Genomic DNA, 24,739 nt, shown 5'->3' on the forward strand with positions numbered 1-24,739 from the left:
AACATTAAAATCAGAAAAAAAAGGATAAAGAAATCACCTGTAACTTCAAGTCCTTATGTTTTTTACAACTGTATTTTCTCTTTTAGACCTTAGGCATAGATTTACCTTAAGACTATAATTGGGAACATAGTGTAAATATGACTTTATATATTTTTCCACTTCAAATTATTAGCTAAAAATGTATTCATTTACAGCCAATAGTTGCATGTTAATTTTATTGAGTGATGAATTCCGGTCTGCAAGTTGCACTTTAACAGCAAATGTGAACTATAATGGTGTACAAGATCCATTCTTTTTGGCAAGTATTGCAGTAGGAGTGACCAGTTGTCTGAGGCCCCGGGGTGGAACTCTTAGTCCCTGGCCAGGGTCCTGGAGGGTGCTGCGATGTCTGATGGGAGGGCTCCTGTCACGTGTTTGAATGTTCTCGGTTTTGAGCCCTCTGTACTCACTTTCTGGTCCTGCAGGGGATTCCATGAGCTGTCTAAAATCTGTAGTATGTTTTCTTTTTTGTTAAAACTAGATGGAGTACATTAAGTTGTTCACAACTAAGAATCTTGTGATACATTAGAGTACTGGTTCTTGAAAGTAATTTTGTTTGACCGTTTGGAGAAAGTGATTAAGAACCTAGGATCTAAGACCAAACTGCCTATGTTCACTTCATGGCTGTGTTGATTTGGATAAGGTACTTCACACCCACCCCTCAATTTTATAAATAATAACAGTAATTTTATTATTATACTGATGATTAAATGAAACAGTACTTAGTACCTAATAAGCATTCCCTCAATGTTACTATCTTTATTATCATGGTCACCATGTCAGTAGGTATTTATTGAGCACCTGCTCTTTATTAGAGTTCAACAGAAATGGGGAAAAGTTGCATATAGGATATTCTAGCAAAAGGTAATATATAACAAAACCTAATTGTATTGTGCATAGTCTTAGTGACTGAACTCCACCTCTGCTCGCTCTCTCGTTTCTCTTAAGACACATAGACAAGTAGGGAAGACATTTACAAGCATCTAAGATTGGTTTTATTGGAGTGAATGACATTAAGTGTGCCGAGATTAACTGCCCAAAGGATTTGATTGTGAATTGAGAATAAAAGGCTTGTGGTAAGATTTAAAATTTTGTGTTTAATAAAAGAAGAGCTTAATGTAAGGCATTCCATTTGTTGTTTTAACATTGTCAGCATTTATTATTAAAGTGGGTGGTTGTAGCATAATTATAGTCCATATTATGATGATGATGATGTTTTTAGAGAAGATTGAAAATCTACAGTTTTTTCACACTAATGTGGTGGGAAAAACGTGTCAACTATTGAGGCATCAAATAGTTTGCTTGACCTCATAAGAGCACTACTGAGGCTATTTAAAGGAACTATATATTCGGGAAGGCACTTTTATGCCAATTCCTGCATTTCCTTGTTCAATTCTTAAATGAAAAGCATCAGTTTGGTAATTGTTGGTAGGGATGGAAGTTGAGGATAGGAGACATGGAAAAAGAATGAGATTATTAACACAATTATGTTAATATAACTGAGAATTTATTTGGGAAGAAAGTGGTAAAGATGGTAGTTGTGTCTACAGTCTTTATAAATTATAACAATTATGAAGTGAAACTGGCTGATTATTTTTACTGGTTTTATATAAGCTTTCTATAACCTATTAAATTAAGAAAGATTAGGAGAGCATAACATATATTTTTGTACAGAAAAATAATATAGACATATTTAAATGGTTTTAAACAGTATTCTAAACTTTTTTACTCTGTGAAAAGATTGGAAAATAATTGTATTTATTAGATGTAGACTAGTAGTATTATGGTCACAGAATTAAATTTAGCCTCTAGATGTTCATTCACTTACAATGGCATACGGTTAGCAGAATGACTGGTATACTAGCAGGACTTCATAAAATGGAGAAGAATTCCCTGAGAAGAGAGATCCATTCAAGGCATTTTCTGTATAAGCAAAACCAGAAAATGTTTGAAATTCAGAGAAAAAAAAATGGACACCATGGAGCAAAATTAGATTGCTTTGTAAAACTCAATATATGTAACTAAGCTGATGCAGGCACAAATTTGGTTTTCTGTGGAAGAGACTCAGAGTTAAACTCAAGAGAGAGCCTGGCTCAGCCCTAGAACTTGAAGAATTAATTAGCTAGCAGGGAATATTGGAGGAGTGAGTAATTAATCATTAACTCTCAAAGTGTGGTCTATTGTGTAAGGATCCCCACTACCTTAGTCTGCTCAGGCTGCCATAGCAAAATGCCATAGACTGGGTGGCTTACAGAACACAAATTTATTTTCTTACAAGTTCTAGAGGCTGGAAGTTTGAGCTTAGGGTGCCACTATGGTCAGGTTCTGGTGAGGGCCCTCTTCCTGGCTTGTGGATGGCCACCTACTTGCTGTGTCCTCTTCTCAGTGAATGCATGGAGATCTCGTCTCTCATTTTCTCTTCTTCTTCCCTCTTTTTTTTTTTTTTTTAAGAGATGGAGTCTTGCTATGTTGCCCAGGCAGCACAGGACCTGGACCAGTTCACCCCTCCTTAGGCAACCTGGTACCACTCCTTCGCTTGCTTCTGGGTGGCATCATATCGATGCATCATTCACTGACAGCCCAGAACTCCTGGGCTCCAGAGATCCTCCTGTCTCAGTCTTCCCAGTGCTGGGACTCCAGGCGCGCGCTATGACCCCTGGCTCTTTCTCGTCTTAAGGCTACTAATTCCATCATCAGGACCCCACCCTCATGACCTCATCTAATTCTAATTACCTCCTAATGGCCCCATCTCCAAATACCATCACATTGGGGGTTAGGACTTCAACTTGTGAATTTTGGGTGGACAAAGATTTAGTCCATAACACCCATTAATCCTTCAAGGTGATTTGAGGATCACTGAATTGTGGCCTCAACTATTATGTTTAATCATTGGATTATTTTATCTTTTTTGTCAAATTTACATATTTTTTGATGAGATTACAATCTGTAAATTTATTCAAGGTAAACTCTGCAAAAATAGTGTATCTGTTTTTATAGATTATATATTTTGCATTAGGCATATTTTTCTTTGTTATTATAATAAGATATATTTAAATATATATTAAAATTAAAATATACTAGATATATATGTAATGTATATAAATTTTTTTTTTGGTACCAGGCCAGCGTGTGTTTATGGAACATTGGCTAAAGTAAATGTATGGAAAACTGTAAATATTATTCTTTTCAATTTTTATTGGATTTATTATTGATTTACATACAGTTAAATTCATTCTTTTTCTATACAGTTCTGTTAGTTTTGACAAACACATGGAGTCATGTAACCACTATCACAATCGAGATGTTAAACACATGTATCACCCCCTAAAATTCCCATTTGCCCTTCTGTGATCAATTCCTCCCCAGCCTCAGCACCTAAGCAGCACTGATCTGCTTTCTGTTGCTATAGTTTTCCTTTTCTAGAAAGCCGTAGAAATGGAATCATGTGGTAGATAGCCTTTGAGTTTGGCTTCTTTTACTTAGTATAACACATTTGCGATTTTTCCATATTGTTGCTTGCGTTATTGCAGGAGGTATCTGTTCATTAATCCATTCCCCGGTTGAGGGATGTTTGTGTCCTTTCCAATACAGAGAAAGCTGCTATAAGCATTCGTGTATCGTGCTTTGTGTGGTAAATATCTAGAAATGATCAGGATGAATGATACCCAGAATCTCACTCATGCCGGATTTAGAGGATAAGATTTGGGGGTTTTTGAGATAATGCTGTTTAGATGAGATTTTGGACTTGAGTTAATTCTGTAATGGGTTGATACTTTTGGGGATGTTGGGAGAGCGTGAATGTATTTTGCATGTGGGACAGATGTGAATCTTTGAGGCCAGAGGGTGAATGGTGGTAGGTTGAAAAATGACCCCTTCAAGATAGTAGGTCCTACGCCATAGAACCTGTAAACGTTCCCTTGCATAGATTTAGGATCTTTGCAGATGTGATTAATTTAAGGATCTTGAGAGGGAGGGATTATCCTGCATTACCAGGATGGGCCCTAAATGGAATCACGTGTGTCCTGAGACGAGGGAAGCAGAGGAAGGTTTTACCACACACACTTAAAAGACGATGTGAAGATGGAGCGGAAAGAGATTTGGAGATGTTGGTCTTGAAAATTGGACTGATGCAGCCATGAGGTAAGGAATGAGGTAGCCACCAGAGCTGAAACAGATGAGGATTCTCTTCTAGAGCCTCTGGAGAGAGCACAGCCCTGCCAACACGTTGATTTTGGCCCAGTGGTAATGATTTTGGACTTCCGGCCTCCAGAACTGTGAGAGAATAAATTTCTGTTGTTTTAAGCCACAAAGGTTGTGGTAATTTGTTACAGCAGCCCATAGGAAGCTGAAGTGTTTGGTGATGGTAGGGTGTTTAGCAAATTTTTATTTGTAAGATTAAAGGCTTGAGAAAGCAAAATTAATTCATTTGATTTTGATAAGCAGTTGGTTTAAGAAACCATCTGAGATATGTCAGAATTGACTATCTTTTTAGCACTGAATATTACTGAGGAAAAACTAACAATGTTATTTGATACTATTTTTAAGTCTAGGACTTTTGTAGAAGAAAAGGCAAAAAAGGATACAGTGGAGTAGAAAGGTAATGATTATTGCTTATTTAGTGGTTAAGAGTTATCTCATTCATAGTAATAATATCATAAATTGCCTACTAAATTATGCTGAACATTGCTTGTTAGAGAAGTGATTTTTATCACTTTAGTAAAAATTGATATTACCGTTGCCTAATGTCACATTTTATATTTTGAACCTTTTTTTGGCAAATGCCCTTTTAAAACTAAACTCAGTTTAAGAATACGATCACCTCTGTTTTCCTTAACATCGGGCCACAATGATAAAAATCTTGAGAACCAAACAAATAATTTAATTTGAAGTTTCTACAAAGAGGTGGGGGGCAAGGGGATTATAGATCCCCATAACCTTCTTATCTCTTTTCCTCTGATAACCTAGTTCAAATCAGAGACCTTCTCCTAAGGATCTGGTGGTTCTTTTATGAAATATCTGGGTTTAGTCTTATATCAGAAAAATAAGGTAATTTGGGGGAGGCTGGGATTTCAGCAGTGAAATGGTTGTGGTGTTAGACCCATGAGGTGATTATTTAACCTCTGTTGGAGGTACCTTATAATCAGTGGTGAATGAAAGGAATTACTTATTTTTTTCCTCCTTCTCACCCTGTGGTCTGATTATTTTAAATGCCTAAGGGTCTTAATAAACAATTTAATCACTCTAACCGTTGACTTAGAATAGAACTGCTATAACAGGCTCACACAGAAATGTCCACTGACCATCTCATTACAGGTAATCATTATTAGGACCAAGGCACACTTTGCTGGTAAATTGTAGTTAAAAGTTTTAGGGCTACAAGCAGAGAGGAATTTAACAAGTTTAACTCTTCTCCATTGTAGAACTGATAAAATCATAGAACTTTCGAGATGAAAATGGATTCTAAAGAAGTCATGAATCTATTTACAGATGGTGAAACTGAGACTTAAATATATTAAACGATTTTTACAATTAGATTTTAAGCACCTCAAGCATAAAGACAGTAAGACAATACTTCTATTGATTCTTCTTTGACAATACAACTTTTGATGCTTTCTGTTGTGTAATAGATACTTGTGGAATGCATAAGAATGCTGCCTTAGTTCATTTGTATCACTATAAAAGAATACCTAAGGCTGCATAATTTATAAGGAAAGTGGCTTATTTGGCTCCCAGTTCTTCAGATTATACTAGAAGCATGGCACCAACATCTGCTTCTGGTGAGGGCTTCAAGCTGCTTCCATTCATGGTGGAAGAGGAAGGGGAGATGGCATGTGCAGAGATCACATGGCAAGAGAGGGAGAGAGGGAGAGACAGAGAAGGGGGAGTAAGACAGCACACATGGGTGCGTGAGAGAGAGCGAGAGTGAGCACACGTGCAGAGGGAGGTGCCAGATTCTTTTGAACATCTAGCTCTTGTAGGAACTAATAGAGGGAGAACTCATTTTCGTGAGGAGGGCACCAAGACACTCATGAGGGATCCACCCGCATGGCCCAAACACCTCCCATTAGGCCCCACCTCCAACATAGGGAATCAGATTTCAACATGGGATTTGGTGGGGTCAAACAAACCAAACTATAGCAGCTGCTTATCAGAAATTTGTAAGGGAAAACTAATATTCTGAAGGACTGAAAAGTTTTCCTAAATCAGGGGAAATGACACGTAACCTGGAAAAATAATCACTTTCCATGTTGTGAGATCGTCCTTAAAATTTTGCATTTATAGAGGGAAAAAATAGAACTGTCCTAGAGGAAAAAAAAGTTCATAATTTTGCTTGTCCATCTTTTAAAGAACAGCTTTACTGAGATATTTATACACTATAAATTTCACCCTTTTAAAATGTGTAATTCAGTGGTTTTTAGCATATTCACTAAGTTGCAAAGCTATTACCACTACCTAATTTCAGAACATTTTCATCACCCCCAAAAGAAATTTCATACCCATTAGTAGTCATTACTCATCCTTCCCTTCTTTGTCCCTGACAAGCACTAATCTATTTGCTATTTCTATTGATTTTCCTATTCTAGATATTTTGTATAAATGCAATCATACAATATGTAGCCTTTGTGATTGTATTTTTCCATTCATTATATTTTTAAAATTTATTTGCATCATAGCATAAATCAGTACTTCATTATTACTGCTAGGTAATATTCCATTATATGGATATGTCACATTTTATTTATCCATTCGTTAATTAATGGATATTTGGGCTGTTTCTATATTTTGGCTACTATGAATAATGAATATTTTTGGCTATGGACTTTTGTGTTGAAATGTGTTTTTAGTTCTCTTGAGTATATACCTAGGAGTGGAATTGCTGCATCATGTTGTAACTCTGTGTTTAATATGTTGAGAAACCAACAAATTGTTTTCCAAAGCAGCTATACCATTTTGCAGTTCTACCAGCGATGTTCCAGTTTCTGTACAACCTTGCTAACACTTGTTAATATCTGTCTTTTTTATTCTAGCCATATTAGTGGATGTGAAGAGGTCTCATTGTGGTTTTGATTTGCCTTTCCCTAATGAATAATGATGTTGAGCATCTTCTCATGTGCTGATTAGCAGTTTATATGTCATCTTTGGAGAAATGTCTGTTCAAGTTCTTTGCCCACTTAAAAACTAGGTTCTTTTTTTCCTCCCATTTATTTTTCCTAAATAAGAAAGGAAGAGATGGTATAGATTGACTTTGTTTATATTCTTTTTTTTGCATGCATTCCACTATAAATATTCATATTCACATAACTGGAATATTTATGATTTAGAGCAGTGGTCCCCAACCTTTTTGGCACCAGGGATCAGTTTCATGGAAAACAGTTTTTCTGTGGACCTGAGTGAGGGCATGGTTTCAGGATGATTCAAGTGGACTACACTTATTGTGCACTTTATTTCTATTATCAATACATTGTCACTTGCACTCACTGTTAGGGTTTTGATTTGAGTCTGCAAGCAACTGATTTATTATGGTCTCTGTGCAATCAAACCTCTCTGCTAATGATAATCTGTATTTGCAGCCGCTCCCCAGATCGTCAGGCATTAGATTCTCATAAGGAGTGTGCAACCTAGATCCCTCGCTTGCGCAATTTATGGTAGGGTTCACACTCCAGTGAGAATCTAATGCTGTTGCTGATCTGACAGGAGGCGGAGTTCAGGCAGTGATGTGAGCGATGGAGAATAGTTGCTCACCTACTGCTCACCTCCTGCCACGTGCCCCGGTTCCTAACAGGTTCCAACAGGCATGGACCAGTACTGGTCTGCAGCGTGGGCGTTGGGGGCTGCAGATTTAGAGTATGAGTTCCTTTCTTCTATAGAATAGGTATTTATATTTATGGTGTAACTCATATACATTGGTCATAAATACATATGATTACTGAAATCATAAAACTGTGTTAAAATATGTAATATTCCTATATTCCCATGTTAAGATGTCATGAAGTTTTACTTCAGTAAGTCTCACTTATAGCGCACTTATTTTTTCCTTGGTTTACCTGTACTTGGGGTAAAATAAAGCTTTGTGTGACCTTGGCCAAATCATTTAATTTCTGTGGCCTTACTTTCAACTTTTCTAAACTGAGAGGGTTGGGCTTAATTTTCAAAATCCTATGATACCTTGTCTCTTGAAATACACTTTTTAGTAAAATAACTTGATTTCATAGTGATCGCATGTTATATAGGAGAATCCTGAGTTCAATTATTACTCTAAGAGTAGAAGTTCTCCAAGTATAGTAAGCAGAGAAGAATATTCTTTTTTTTTTTTGTTTAGAAGAATATTCTAGACTTCAGAAAGAACACAGCAGTTTATAGTGATGTGAGATTAAAATCAAAACTGCTTGGGGGATTGAAAGCAGGAAAGAGCTGTGAGAGGCTAGAAAGAAGGGGCCAGGTGGAGAAAGACCTCAAGTGCTTTGTAATGCACTTGAACATCATCCTGTAGGCAGTGACACCTCCTGGGGATTTTCAGGCCAAGAGGGCAGCATAATCAGATGTGTATTCTAGAAACATCCTTGGTAAATTGGAGGTTGTATTAAAAGGTATAGAGAAAGGAAGTGAGGGATATAAATCAGGAAACTTTTAGTATACATGGGAGTAGGGACAAATGTGAAGAAACTTCTAGTGGTAGGATCAACAAGACTTGGTGGCTTGTTAGATGTTTCAGGTGTGAGGAAGAGGGAAGGGTCAAGAATGACCCAGGGATTTCTTGCTCGGGCCTCTGTGTTTATGGAAATAACTGATTTAAGGGAAGTTGGATATAAAAACACGTTTGTGGGAAAAGAAGGTGGTGGTAAATTTAATTTAAAGATATGTATGGTCAAATAGGTGAAATGTCCCCATGAGTAGCTATAAATTGAAACTAGGACTCTGAGTAGAGGTAGAGGCTGGAGATCTCTCTCTCTCTTGCTCTCTCACTCTCATTTGCTCTCACTTTCTATGTGTGTGTGTGTATATGTGTGTGTGTTTATATATATAATATATATATGCATGTATATTTGGGAGTTGCAGAAGTATTTGTTGGGAACACAACAGGGTACAATGTCACTCAGCTGAGCACTATACTGGAGCTCATACCCCAAAATATGGCACCTTGAAATTTTGGATATTTTGAACTCAAGAAGCAGCATCAAAACCAAGGTCTCTCTGACCTTCTCTTCCCCTGTCTCTTGCCCTTCCACCTCTCCTGAAGCACAGAAAGGGGCTTTCTCTGAAGTTCCTAGGAGTGGAATTGCTGGATCATAGGTAACTAAGGGAAATTTCTCCAGAAAGGTGTGATTGTCAGGAACCCCTCTCTGAAATTCACATTAACCAAGAAGATTAACTCATATCACAGAAGGCTAACAGGTCTCTAGGCCTAGCCCCCGACACCCAGACAAGACTTTTCATCTATTCTGAGGGCTGTGGGAGACCTTCCCTGTATAAGATGACAAGCTTTGTTTGCAGTACAGTTCCTCCCTTCACCCTCCCACAGCCTCAACCATCCCTTCTTTGTATCTCACACTTTGTGGGACCCCTGTGTGTGCGCACACACATAATAAATTTGTGTGCCTTTTCTCCTGTTAATCTGTCTATTGTCAGTTTATTTTATAGACTCAAATTAGCAGACCTCCAGAGGAGGAAGAGAGGGTTCACTTGCCCCAGCAGCATATAGGGCAAAAGAGAAAACTGAAGAGAAGAAGAGACTACATTTTAAAAGATGACTGATAAATGTGTATTACAAATCTATTATTAATATTTATATAATGTGTCGAAGTTATTGGGATTACTTTAGATAAAAATGACCAGAAGTCTGGTCTTGCAAGTGAAATTAAGTGTCACCCTGTCTTCCTATTCTTTATCTGATTTATGTTATGACTTGTTCTAAAAAGTTAATACTGAAATTTAATTAGAAATGAAAGAAGTATAGGTACTTAAGACTCTAATTAAATCTGAACATTTAGAATAGGGTGGGACTTAGAGCAGAAAAGAATCATAAAGTTCAATTTATCCAACTCCTCAATTTTTGTTCTTTCCTTTTTTCCTACCTATTTAATTTTATTATGAAATATAGCACAAAATGTAAAAGAATAGAGAATAATAAATGAATCCTTTGAATCTACCTTTGTTTATATTTGCTTCAGATCCCTTTTACTTTTATGAAAATAAAGTATTCTAACATTGGCCTACATTCCCTTTCCCCTTCCAATTTTTAGTTTTTTAAAAAATAAAATATAGATATAGCTGAATATACTTTCCCCTAATTTCTTTCCTCTTCTCCTTCATCTGAGGTAACTATTGTCCTTAGTTTAGTGTTTATCAGTCCATATGTTTCTTTTACTACATCCACATATAGGTTGGATGAAAAACAGGTTTGATACTTTATATAAATGGTATCAGATGTGTATATAATTCTATTAATATAACATGCTTTTTTTCAGTAAATACTATGTTTTTGACATTTATCCATGTTGATACCTGGTAAAGTAAGTTCCCTACTTTGTTTTTGCTTTTCAGAATTTGTTAACTATTCTTGACTATGTATTCTTGGATTTTTTTAAAAATTTCAGAATATTACAGGGCACACACGTTTTGGTTACATAATTTGCTTTTGTAAAATTTGAGTCAGAGTTATAGTTCTTCTTGGATTTTAACATAAATTTATCATGTTCTACCAGAAGACTCTGATGTGAGTTTGGTTGAGTTTTCATTAAAATTATAGATTAATATGTGGAGAATCGACTGTTTTATCTATACTATCTTTCTACTTGCTTTACTTTTTTTTATAAAAATATCACATCTCTGCATTTAGTCAGAAACTTATTTATGCTCTTCAGTACTGTTTTGTAACTTTCTTCAAAGGTTTTATACATTTAGGAAATATATTTGTAAAGACTATAGTTTTTATTGTGAATGAGATCTATTTTTTATTCCATTTTCTCATAGAATATTACTGGTTTATAAGCATTCTTTTTATATTTTATATTGATTTTTTATTTAGTTACCTTTCTGAGATCTCTTATTAGTTTTCATAGTTTCATAACAAGAATCTCTTGTTATTTTCTATGTGGAAATCCATCTCATTTGCAAATAAGGAGAGTTTCCTTGTTTTCTTCCTTCTTGATTCTCTTACTTCATTTCGTATTTTATTTTGTTTGCTAGTATCTATAGTTTGCTAAAACCTCGTGCAATAAAAATCAAGTCTTGTCTCTTTTCTTCCTAATGTCCAATTAATGATATAAATTTCCCACAAATTTTGAGACATACCACTATCATTGCTCAATTTTACATATTTTTGTTATTTTCATAGTGACTTACTCTTTAAGAATATTTTTTAATTTTTGAAAATATTTTTGGGGGACTACCTTTTTAATCATTGAATTCTAATTTAGTTACCTTTTGATGAGATATAGTCAAGTCCTGAGCAGAACTTTTGATAGCTTTATAGGGCTAGGGGACAAAGTTTAGAGATCAGTGTCCACCAAAGGTGGGTGCTCTTATAAATATCCTAAGCTTTGGTCTGGGACTCTAAAGGACTATACCCTAGCAGTAAATGTGAACTGAAATTAAAAGATCTTTATATGACAGTTTCAAATTTACCTGATCAGCATAAAAAATTAACATCTGAAATTGGACTAAAGTGATCTAGGACTCCTGGTACCCCTAGTATCAGACCAGAATCCTCTCTGGAGGAAGATAACATCATTTTAGTCTTCAGATTTTTTATAAAGCAGTTTTTCACGTACAGTGGACCCTTGAACAACATGGGTTTGAACTGTGTAGATCCACTTATACACAGACTTTTTTTCAGCAAAATGCAGATTGAAAATAAAGTATTTGCCAGGTTGAAAACCCACATATGTGGAGGGCTGACTTTTTGTATCAAGCGGGTTCCACAGGACAGACTTCGGGACTTGAGTATGCACCAATTTGGAGTATACTCAGGAGTCCTAGAACCGTTCCCCTGAGCATACTGACAGATGACTGTAGTTTGCCACATAGTGAGAAGTGCTTAGTTGCTGAAGGAGACATGACAACATGAATGAGAGACAGTGAAAGCTTAGAACTAAACTTGAAGGGGCTCCAGTTATTGGAACTATCAAAAAGAATTTTTAGAATTATACTTTTTCATGGAGTTCAAAAAAATATTGAAACATTCTGCAGGGAACTTAGATGAAAAGAAATTAAATAGAAAATCTAGAACTGAAAAATACAGTAACCAAAATTGGATGGATTTAACAGTAAATTAGATATTACTGAAGAGAGAATTAGTGCAATGGAAGATGGGTCACAAGAAAATACCTAGAATTTAACAAATAATGACAAAAGGGTGGAATGTATGAAGAAAAAAGAGATAAAATATACAGAAGGGAGGGCTAATATGTACTTACCTGGAGTCTCAGGAGGGCTAGAAAGAATGAAAAAGCAATGTTTAAAGAAATCATGGTCAAGTGTATTTCCAAAATGATAGAAGGCACCCAGTATCATATTTAAGTCCAATAAATTCTAAGCATAATTTTACAGTTAAAACTCCTGAAAACCAAAGATAAAAGAAATTCTTAAAACCAGGTAGAGGAATAAGACAGATTGTCATTGAAAAGAGCCACAATTTGACTATTAACTGACATCACCAAGAAATCTTCACTGATAATAATTATTAAAAGAAAGTGAGAATAGTAGAGATGGAAGGAGTAAAGAGCAATGAGATTATACATATGTGGGTAAATCTGAATGAACAGAGAGTATATAAAACAATAACAATGTCTTGTGGAGATTTAAGATATATGTAGACTTAAAGTCAGTAATATCCTATGTGCCAGGAGAAGGTAAAAGAGTATGTAACTTTTAAATTGCAAAAGGAAAAATAATAAGTATTAAATGAATTGAAAAGAACACAAGAGAAAAGACAAATATAGTAGGTAAGACAGCATTTAGTGAAATGATAGATTTAAACCTGAATATATCAGTACTTACAATAAATATACATGGTTTAGATACAGTAATGAAAGTGGTATGGTATCTTGTAAAGATAAAAATATAAATCAGTGGAACAGATTGGAAATTCCAAAATAGAGTCTTAGATATTTGGTTTCCTCAGAGGCACAAACATAATGCAGTGGGCAAATAGTATATGGTCAATTGTATATTTGTGTGAAAATAGCAAAAACTGTGACACCTACCTTAACACAAAAAATTAATTTGAGATAGATCATAGACCTAAATGTAAAAGCAAGTATTAATCTTCTAAAAGAAGATATATGAAAATATCTTCAAGAATGTGGGTAGGCAAAGATTTCTTAGACAAGGCACAGAAAGTACTGAACAAAATGAAAGAATTAATAATTTGAACTTCTTCAAAATAAAAACTTATACAATTCAAAAGGCACCACAAAGAAAATGAAAAGGCAAGCTGTGGACTGGGAGAAAGTGTGACAAGGATGTACAGCAATGGGATCACTTCTGTAGAGCTTGTGGGAGTTTAAACTTGTCACAGATGCTTGAAAAATTGTTTGACAATATCTACTAAAGTGGAGATTTACATGTCAGATGACCCAGGATTCTACTCCTACATATGTACCTATCAGAAATGTGCAAATGTACACCAAGAGACTTGTGAGTTCACAGCAGCAATATTCACAATAGAATAGATAAATTTGGCATATACTTATACAACAGATTATACTATATAGCAATGAAAATGAATTAGCTGTAGTTACATTAATTAACATGGATGATTCTTACAGACATATCGTTGCGTGGCAGAAGCCAGATACACCAGAGTGCCTACTGTGTAATGCGCTTAATGTAGTTTCCAAACAGGCAAAGCTAACCTATGGAACCCAGGGGTACATATTTAGATGGTAAAACTGAAGAAAAGCCAGAAATGATCAGGAGAATTTGTTCATTTGTGAGAGGGAAGGCGTGGTAATTGGATAGGGTGTCTTTTGGAATGCTGGCAGTGTTCTGTTTGTTGACTTAAGTGATTATATGGTTTTGTTTTGGTTTTTTTAAATACTTATATTAATTAGTTGGGCCATGCCTTTGTTCCATGTGGGGTTTTGTGGGGTTTATTGACAATAAAAATAATTCAAAAGAGGAATATGTAATTGCATAGATAAATGGTAGTATCTTGCATAAAGAAGGCATGTTACAAAAAAGTATGTTTGAAACGATTTTTAAATGTTTGTGTGTATATGAATACAAGAAAGTTATGGACCAGAATGAATCCTAACAGTGGATATCTGGATTTTATACAGAATATGAACTATTTTATAACTAGGAAACTGTTCACTAAATGTTATTTTATAAAATTAACACTTGTGGAGGATGTTGTTCTCTATAGAGAAGATTGATTGGGTTATTTATACCTGCCTTGTTTGGGGAAGGATTTAAAGCTGCTTTATATGAAATAAATAGCACTTGAGCAAAAGGCACATATGCAATCAGATAGAGTCACTTCAGCCAATAGTGGTGGTTAAAATATACCTTAGCTGCATATACTTATATGCAGGGCGAATAATGGAAATTACCACACAGTCTTTTAATCCTTGACTGTTTCCTGTAGTCAGTAGTTCCTTTATCTTTCAACACATAAAAGAACAGTGTTTTTTTTTTTTATGAAGTGAATTAAAGGAAAACTTCAATTTGATTTTTAAAAAAGAGAATATTGTCAAAAGCCATGGAATTTGGTCAAAACACTTGACCTCCTGTGACTTCAGTTTTCTGTTAAAAAAGCCACATGCCCCACCTTCAAGGTTGTTTGGAGTGTAATGATGTAACATCATATAAATGCTTAAACCAGGGGTATTAACATACATGATTTGTAGAACCTATTTCTGGAAACTGTTAGTAAGGCAGATTAGCATTGGGATTAAGAGTTTGAATTACGAAATTGGATTTGGATTTGGATTTGGATTCCCAGCGCTACCACTTATCTAAATGTTTAATCAGATATTTTACTTAACTTCTCTTCCTTCATTTCCCCATCTTTAAAATAAGGACAGTAGTAGTACCTACCTCAGAGAGTTGTTGTGAGGATAAAATAAAGTTCTCAGTGTAGCATCAAGCACAGAGTAGATATAGAGCTATTTTGAGTGTACGTTAGTTTACCAGCAAAATTAGTTAAGAGCCTGGGATAGTAATCACTTTTTTTTTCCCACATATTGGTGGTCCTCCATATTCACAGGTTCTACATTGGTATGTTCAACCAAGAACAGATTGAAAATACTTGAATTTAAAAACAATAAAACTAACAATATAACAATAAAAATAATACAAATAAAATCAATAGAGTATAACAACTATTTACACAGCATTTACATTGTATGAGGTATTATGATTAATCAGGAGATAATTTAAAATATGCAGGAGAATGTGTGTAGGTTTATATGCAAATACGATGCCATTTTATATAAAGGACTTGAACATCTTCAGATTTGGGTATCCAAGGAGGTCTGGGAACCAATCCCCCAGTGATGGACACCAGGGGACAATTGGTATATTTGAATTATAGTTTTCACAAACTTTTTTTTTTTGTGATAGTTGATTACTATTGAGTTTAATGCTGCCATCTATATAGTCATTTATGGGAATATTTGCTATCATTAGGCATAAAATGTCTGCATCCTTGATATGAAATAGGAAATTGGGAAGAGAAGGCATGGAGGTAGGGTATAGGATGGATATATTTTTCTCTATTCTTGAATTCAGTTTGTGGATTTTCCTCTTTTGTCCCCCTTAATAATTTCCCAGCGTATCAGTAATCTCTCTTCAGGTTCTTTTCCATTTTGCATTTTGTATTCCTGAAGAATAAGTATAGTCTGTGATATTGTGTATCAAGCTGCGCTGTCTGGTTGAACATTTTGATTTTAGAGGAAGAAAATGGCTCTACATTTCAAACTTTTGTGTAGGGGTGTGTGGGGGGGTGGGAGTGGTTAAGAGGGAAGCTGCATAGCTTTTATATTAATAGAAAATATTCCTTGGCTAGCATTCTGAGTTATTAACTACACAGAGCCAGTGTTCCATTGTATTCTTTCATAGATTGAGAGAGGTTGTGTCTTGCACCTGTGAGGTGTCCAAGCCTAATGCTTTGTAGGAGTATCCTGCTTTATCTCTCTTTAATTGGTTTGCTACTTCGCAAACTCCAGAAATACTATTTATTTGGCTTAGAGAATTTTGAGGCCAGTGGAGTGTAGACATTTCAGTTTTCCAGATTCTGTGGCAAAAGGATGTTTGAAGTTAAAGGTATTTACTTCTTCATGCTCTTTTTCAGAGGTTATGCATTTGAGAAGAAGAAGAACGTGAAATGTGTGATGTCTTTTTCTTCATAAGATTCTACTTGCTTTAGGTCTCCATATGAGACCATGAGGACCTCACCCTTGTATGAACGTTGCATTGCAACTATGTCTGTGCTAAGCTCTGCTCTTAGTATCTGCTGCACTCACCCAATCCTCTGATGTTCCTTCAGGTTACTGAATATTTTAGCTGGGTGGGTTTGGGGGCACATTGAGTTAAATGTCATATGTGGAACTAGTATATTGCCTGTTTATATATAACCTGATATTTGAAGAACGTTCAATGCAGTATAACATGAGAATAGTACCCCATCAATGTTTAAAAATCTACATGGGAAAATAACACACCAGTTTGTGATCTCTAGGCATATCAGTTTAGTAACACAGTGACAGAGGAACAATTTTAGGCAAGCCAAAGATAGCTGCCAGCTAAGAAGAGAACCAGAAAGTGTGGGAGTGGACAACCCCTTTCAAATATTCCAGCCCAAACATGTGCCATCATTATGGAGTACCTTGTTTCACAGCCCTCCCTCCATCGTGCCTCCTTCCCAGGAAACACAGAAACCTGGGCAGACTTTTATTTCTTTGTTTTTGAGGTTACACACACAAAAAAGACATGTATTAATATACAAAATAAGAAATATGGAGGCTGGTCAGTTCAATTCCATAGTTGTTTGAACAGCTTAACGGTGTCTACAAGGCCTCTAGCTACTTCCATCTTCCGTTCCACCGTCTTTCATGCTTGTTTCCACATAGCTGCCGCACGGCTGCTGTTGTCCCAGGCTTGGGCAGGGATTTACATAGCCATTCTATGGTCTACCCACATGCTCTCCTTTGCTCAGATAGCTGCAGGGTGAGGAGCTTAATCTGGGAGATTAGCATGGGAAAAAAATACAAGCAATACTGTTTTGATGAGGTTTTAATAATACATCTTGAATATTTGGTGCAAATTAAATGACTGCATTTCTGAATATATGAATTCGTAACACCATATATGCTAAGTGATGTCATTAATATGGGAAGATTCAGGGTATGATTTACTAGTTCCCTAAAAAATATGTGAGTACTTGGCAGTGTATTTTTTTTATTTTTGTCCTTTTTGTGTGTGTATGTTGAAAACTTCTTCTAAGTCAACTCCTGTCCACCTTCTTTACATTTTTTATTTTGATGGCATATTTCCCCATAGTCGTTACCTTGGGAAATGTAGATGTACAGTGAATACTGTTGACTGATTGATTGTTGTTCAAGATGGACCTTTTTGTTGTACAGAATCATTTTCTCCTTTCCTCTTTAGCTGAAACCATATTCTGTGTGTTGAATTTATATCATAAGTTCTGCTGCCTTTGGCCAAAACAAATCAAACACTGGGGGAGGGTGCAGTAGGGGCAGGGTAGAGATAGCTATGGCCTTGGGATCATGTGACTCTGCTTCCCTCCCTCCTGCGCAGTCTTTCCCTCTGGTATCCATTCTTAGCTGTACTACACTGGAAGAAAGTACAAATAATATACACTGGAGTCAGTATCATGGTTGCACTAAAGCTACTTTCCTGCTCTTTATGGTGTGACACTTACTCAGAACATTCTTCTATAAGGGTAGCACGTACAGGAACAGATGATTGGCTGGCAAACTACCTAGCAAGAGGTCACTTAGTTCTCTGCAGCTTTGTTTAGTCAAACAAAACCAAAGTATTTTGGACCCAAGTCTTTCTGTTGTTGTCATGTAGGTCAGTCATTTTCTCTTTTGAGTTCTAGCTAGTTTTTACTCCCAGTGTAAGCTAGAATCTTCTCTCTAACCCTCTCAGCCACAGAAAAACTGGGTTGCTTCATAGGCTCTGTCCATGGTTTTAGCTAAAATTGAATTCTTTGCAGTTTAAAGACATTTTTCTAGTTGAAGACATTGTCTTATCCCAGTTTTCTATCTAACCATTGTCTTATCCTTGGTTTATACAGTACTGTTAACTCCTGACCAACTATTTGCTTCGAACCATTTATTCTTGAACTTTTTTCTCCAGCTGTCTCTTAGTCTTCCTGTCCTGGGCATCTACAATTACATTTTATTGTATTTGTAATTCAGTTTCCTCCTCGTTGGTTATTGGTCCCTGACTTGCCTATTCCAAACAAATTTATTTTCATCAAATTTCTTGAAATATAGAGACTGACATTTTGTGTACCATTAAATGGTTAATAACATAAATGTATTTTGCTGTACAATGAGGAGGGGTCTTTACTGCACATACATTTCTAACATATTCACTTAAGTAGTTTACAAAGATTTGGGCTTCATTTTGCCATGTTTTTTCAGAAGATTATTATCAGCAACCCTACGAAGTTATGTGATTTTTTTATGTTAAGCTCAGGCAAGCCAGGCAAAATAGGAAGATTTTGTATCTAAAATTGGCTCTCACAAAAGTGGTTTCCAATTTTAAAGGGAAATTGAAAAAATCGAACTATAATGAATGTATAATTGTATTCAATCATTTCTCTGTACTTTTGAGTTATTGAAATAATCCTTTAATGTATCAGTTTTCCTTGGTGACCATTTAGGGTATTTTTTTTTTAACCTACTCTTGTAATTTGGTAAGGGTGGAAAGGTCCAGAAGATGACAACACTAAGACAGTGAGTACACAAATATGGTGTCATTTTTATTTTGCACTCCCAAAGTACTTGTGATGAGCTTAAAAGGTTTCATTCATAAATAAATAAATTTTAATTATTCACAGTACTTTGGCATACTATAAAAGTTGAATTATTTAAAGTGTAATCCATTCAGATAGCATTTGGTAGGAAAATAGAAATAATTGTTTTCAAGATAGGATAAGGAGATAAGGTATATCTTATCAAAAAGAGTAGCATTGGGGTATTGATTCCTTTTTAGAGAAAGAGAAATTCCTTTCTGTTTCGAAACGTTAACAGTTGCAAGGGAAAATTCCCCCTTGGGAAGAACATTTTCCAAGTTTCTTCATTGCCAGGTGTTCGACCTTGTATGGAGTCTTAGATGAATAAGGCTTATAGTAGTCTTTGGGAATGACTCACTCCAAGGGCCCTGCTTCCTGCTGTGAACGCTTCTGTTTTCAAAGCACAACAGTATCAATGGGAATGTTCCAGTGGTCTCTGTGCTGCTTCTAGTAAGCACCACAGTTTTTCCCCTGTATCTGGAATAGCTACAGAAGAGGATACCTGTCTGCTAACAAAATAAATTTCAGAATGTTGTCAGTGAATGAACTGCATGTTCTCTACTATATATGGAATTGAGCCCTATCATTTATTAATGGAAATAAGACTTGCTTTCTTGTGGTCCCTTTTAACACCATTCCATGCTACAGATATGATTTACAAATCATTCTAAAGTTTAAAAAAATCCAAATAATATGATAGTTGCTTTGAGACCATCCATATTTTCCCCTTTCCCTTTTTCTCTCTCCTTGACCTAGCAGCAGGAAGCCTTTGTTTGAGGTGTTCATCTGGAACAACTTTTCCACACTTGTTTTCATGTTCTGTTAGATTACAGGGCAGCAGGCCTACCTTTGAAGCTCCTTTCTCTTTTGTTTCTTTGCCGTGCACTCCAGTAATTAACTTTGTCCTTCTTTTATTTGTTCCAGTCAATCGCAGGCCACTCTGCTGAGCATCTTCTCCCAGGAGTACCAGGTTAGAAGTTTTCTCCTTTGTGAGGGTTGACAGGTGCCTAATTGAATGATGAATGTCCCTTTATTTCTTTGTAATTGAACTGCCAGCTCTCTGATTGGGTTGGAGGATGTTCTCCTTTCCACATCAAGCACCGCCTGCGTCTCGGTGGAGGCCTGCCAAGCCTACCCATCCATCTGTCTAATAACATCTAGCCTTTGCTTATTTGGTGGACCTGTAATAAATTATGCTAAACCATTATTATTCTGACAATAATAATTTCCCTGTGTTGCGTGGTTCCATGTGCTAAATGTTTGCTGACTTGCACTGTCAGTGCTGCTTTCCATTGCTGACAGAGATGATGATAAATGACCATTGCTGGAGTGGCAGAAGGCAAGAAAGGCAGAAAATGGAGTCATTTATCATGAGATGACAGGTGTCAGTCAAGTGGCAAGTCTCTATGGAATTACTTTTTGTAGTTTTCAAATAAGTTGTTTTTAAGCAATGTTCTTCCTGGTTAAAAATGGCAATTGGATTGTAAAACTAGAGTGCAGAGGACTTAGATGGAATTGAATCGAGGAAAAATTAATACAAAGGTTGAAAGGGGGAACAAGTTTTTCTTTGCCCTCTGTAGCCCTAAGCAAACTTATTTAGATTCAATTACTATGACCCTCTTGGCTTTTACATATATACTGTACCTTGTGGTACAGTCTGAAGACACCCCAGCCAAGCAATAGAGATTAAAATGCATAGGTTCAGGGAGTAGAAGGAAAAAAAGTCCTACCACCACCAAAATCCCCAAGCTATTATTCAGTTTGCCCTATATGCTAGTCGTTGGGATCAAGAAATATGTCATTCTTGTTTTGAACCTGATCTGTGACACAACATAAAGATTTTTTTGTTTTGTTTCAGAAACATATTAAAAGAACACATGCCAAACATCATACTTCGGAAGCGATTGAAAGTTATTACCAGAGGTATGACCTTCCTGCCCCACTAGAGGGTATCATAGTACCTATTAATTGTAATAATAATTATGAATAAATTAGATTATTAAATTAATTTTCTATATCATAGCCCAAGACATTTTAAGTATGTTATTTAAAACTTTTAGTATATTTTTGAATGAGTTTTCAAATGGTTTGTTTTGTAGATCCAAATAATATGATAAGCCTATCTTGACTCATGTGTATGTATACATATACTATGTGAGATGTAGTTACAATATTATGAAATTTTAGTTGGTTACTTGAAACTTATTGTAAGTACATATCTTGTCTAAATGCATATGCTCATATATACATATATCTACATGTATATTTGTGAAAGTTTCGAACAGATGTATTTATTTCTTATTTTAGATTAGCAAGTTGAAAAAATAAGATTGAATTTTGATGTAGTTGTATATTGCATCATAGGTATTGGGATATCCATTTTAGAAATGAAAAAGGAAGACATATCAAATATGGACATATGGAGACTTAATGTATAACTATCACATTTTGAAGGAGCTGTATATTTTTAAAAGAAAATCTTAGGTATTAAATCAATAGCATAGTATCCAGAGGATATTTTAATTTTAGTCTAATTTATTATAGATAGTTTTCAACCTCTTGTTCTGAAACAAATAGAATCTTTAAAATAGCTCTGGATTTTTTTTTTAATTCTAAAATTTGTCATTGTGATATGACTGAATAATTTGTAACACTAAATGCTAATGGTTTGCGTTAGAAATTGTTAGTTGGTTTCTTAAATATTTCAAGGGCACATTGGGAAGGAAAACTGTTTGAAATATGCTCTTAAATTATTACACTTAAGATTGACAGATCAACCTTTTCTGTGGTGAGAGTGACACCACTGATTTTAGATGAATGATTTTTATGCATGAAAATTTTATGAATGAAATAAATATGTGGATAAAATATTGGTGTCACATCTCTGTAAAGTTATTTCTTTTTAGAATTGAGAAGTGGATATTGAACAGAAAGTTACTGAAGTTAGATTTTTTAGAAAATTATTTACTCTGCCATATGTGGTAAAATATGTTTTGTTTTGAGTAGTAGTATCTATTAAAGAAAGATACATGTACATGCTACACATATACACACACACTTCTGTATCTAGTAGAGTTCTTCTCTAAACAAGCCTCTGTAAAGTTTGAATTGATTTATAAAAAAGTCATAACCTCCTTGGTGAAATTAACATTTAAATTAAAGTCATAACCTAAATCATACATATAAAACTAAGAATGGCCCATGAAGTGCTCTGAATCCTACAACTGCTTTGGTATCCAGACCCTCTAAAGAAAGACTGAAAACTTATTTACATGCAAAAAAAATACATGCTTGTTTGAAAATAGTATAGTCTTAGGCTGTCGTATGAAAGTATGGTTTTATGTCCAGGTTGTAACACCTTGTAACATAAACATGGGAAAACAGAGCATAGAAATTTGAAGGTCTGCTAAACAGGTGATGGGTCTGCCCTCTGATACTCAAGTAGATGATTTCTAAGATCACTAAATGCTGTATTTTAAAATCTTAGTTTCATTAAAAAGTAAATTTAATTATTGAAATATGAGCATACTTTTGTTAGATTATCTGGGACAGGTAGTTTAGGCCAGAAATAAAAATGTTTAAGTATGGTTCCTCAGTGATGTACAGTTGAGTGGGAATACAGAAATATATTCGTATTTCTTTAAATTTATTTAAATAGGAGAGTCTTAATTATTTCAAAGAGTTACACAGCATTTGAAACAAAAACATGAAGTTAGATTGTAATAGACAGTCTCAGAAGAAAGCATTCTGACTTTCTTGCTTCATCAGCCTGCTCCCTGACTTTCCGCCCTGCACTTTGTGCTTGGGGACAGGCCATGTTGTTACCTTTCAGACGGACTGACCTTACCTGCCTCTTGTTTTAAATGTTCAGGTCAAATGTCCCTGTTTGTGCTAAGGTAAATTGGCCTTAAAATGTTTTGTTTGTTTCCCAGCTGATTAGAATAAAGAGCAATTGTGTTATAGTAAAACATATTTAAGCAGTTTGAAAATATTAAAAAGAATTTAATTTTTTTCTTTTATAAAGTAATACCCCCCCATTGTGAAAATTAAGTACATTTGTGATGGTATAAAGAAGAAATGAATGACTGTCCTTAATTGTGCCACTTAGAGATATCTACTGGTATTTTTCATTCTAGTCTTTTGTCAGCCCATTTTTTAATAGATGAGGTAGGTATAAGCTGTATAAGCTATTGTGAATCTTGAATTTTATATTTGGAAAAATGTATATGGCATAGTATTATTTTGTAAAAAGATTTTTGTAAACATTTTATTGATTGCCTTACTTCATCATGAAAGTATTATAATTTACTGAATTATTTCTCTGTTGAACACATCTTTCTGATGATCTGATATTGTAAATAATACTGTGGTAAACATCTTGATGCATGAGTCTGCATTTTGGATTAGTTTCTTAATATTTCTATACATGTAATTACTGGTACAAACATTTAAAAATTTATCATATGTTGCCAAAATACTGTCTAGAAATGTTGTACTGGTTATATTCCTACTAGCAGTCTAAAAAAATTCCTGTCTCTCTGCATTCTTGCTAGCATTGAGACGATGTTAATTAAGAATTCAAAGTCTGTATTTAATGTGATTCCATCATGGTTAACTGAAACTACATAATATCCAGATAGCAGTAGAAAATGTTTTCTCAGGCTTTTGAATTATTGAGGAAATTTCCTTAGTTTTCCATGTTGTATATTTATAGACACACAGCTCGAGTGACTGTTCATTTTAAAAACAATTCTCTATTCTTTTCACTGTACTAATACCATTTTATTTCCAAACAGGAAACATTCTTAGTAAAATTTATTTAGGCTCACCTAAATTGGTGCACATGGGCATATGTGCAGACACACATAGTTGGTCAGATTTGCAAGTCCCCATCAATAGTTTAGACATATTTTCTCCCATCTCCTCACTTCTCCTGACACATTGGCTGAGGGGCCAGCTTTAATAGCTTTAGAGAATCGGATCAATTGAATTTCATTCAGATTTTTACATGGAAAAATGGTTGGTTTAAATATGATATTGACAGTCTATGATAAAAAATAGTTTCTGAAAGTTTGAACCTTTTTTTTTCAATTAGCGCTATTTACTTTGCACTATATCCCGTTGACTGTACAAATGTGAATAAGACACAGTATGTGCCTTCAACTGTTCCGTTTAGTGGGAAAACAGCTATGTACCTAAATATGTAAAATGCAGCAAGAGAAGTGCTAACGGGTACGTCTATACAGAGTGCTGTGGGAGTTCCAGCCATGATGGGTATCCAGTGCAACTTGAATATGTACAGTCTAGAAATAAAAGAGTCACCTTTACTAGTTTGTTAGGAAGGAGTGGGCATTCCAAGCTGAGGGAAAGCAGTCAGTGGCAGAGCTGTGCATGTTCCTGGGCCAGGGCATGGAGAACACATGGAGAAGGGCAAGATGAGCCTGAAAAGGTGGGCAAGTGCTGAAGGTCTTGTTCAAAGGAATAGGATTATATTTTTTTTATTAGGCAGCATGGACCCAGTGGTAGATTTTAAGAAAGGAGTAGTCCAGTCACATTTTCATGTTGGGAAGATCATTCTGTGGCAGTATGAAAGGATAGGCCGTCGTGTGAGCACCTGGAAGCAGGGGAGCCTCTGAAGTCAGCTGGTAGTGGGGGTCCGGTGGTGGTGGCAAGGGGGATGGGCTCCCGAGATTCAGAAAAGGCGGT

The 24,739-nt window shown here is 35.4% G+C and overlaps 1 protein-coding gene across 4 annotated transcripts in view; it reads left to right on the forward strand.

The window, feature by feature from the left end:
• CDIN1 (CDAN1 interacting nuclease 1) overlaps positions 1 to 24,739 on the forward strand; it is a 214,028-nt gene that overhangs the window by 35,094 nt on the left and 154,195 nt on the right. For 3 of the 4 annotated variants that reach the window (XM_045527902.1, XM_045527895.1, XM_045527910.1), the window contains exons 2-3: positions 19,958 to 20,003; positions 20,892 to 20,956. In XM_045527902.1, coding sequence (XP_045383858.1) covers positions 19,958 to 20,003; positions 20,892 to 20,956 — 111 coding nt within the window. The remainder of the gene's footprint in view (positions 1 to 19,957; positions 20,004 to 20,891; positions 20,957 to 24,739) is intronic. The other variant, XM_045527919.1, reaches the window with a different exon arrangement.

Source organism: Lemur catta, chromosome 1, assembly GCF_020740605.2.
Source record: "Lemur catta isolate mLemCat1 chromosome 1, mLemCat1.pri, whole genome shotgun sequence".
In the NCBI taxonomy this organism is placed as follows: Eukaryota; Metazoa; Chordata; class Mammalia; order Primates; family Lemuridae; genus Lemur; species Lemur catta.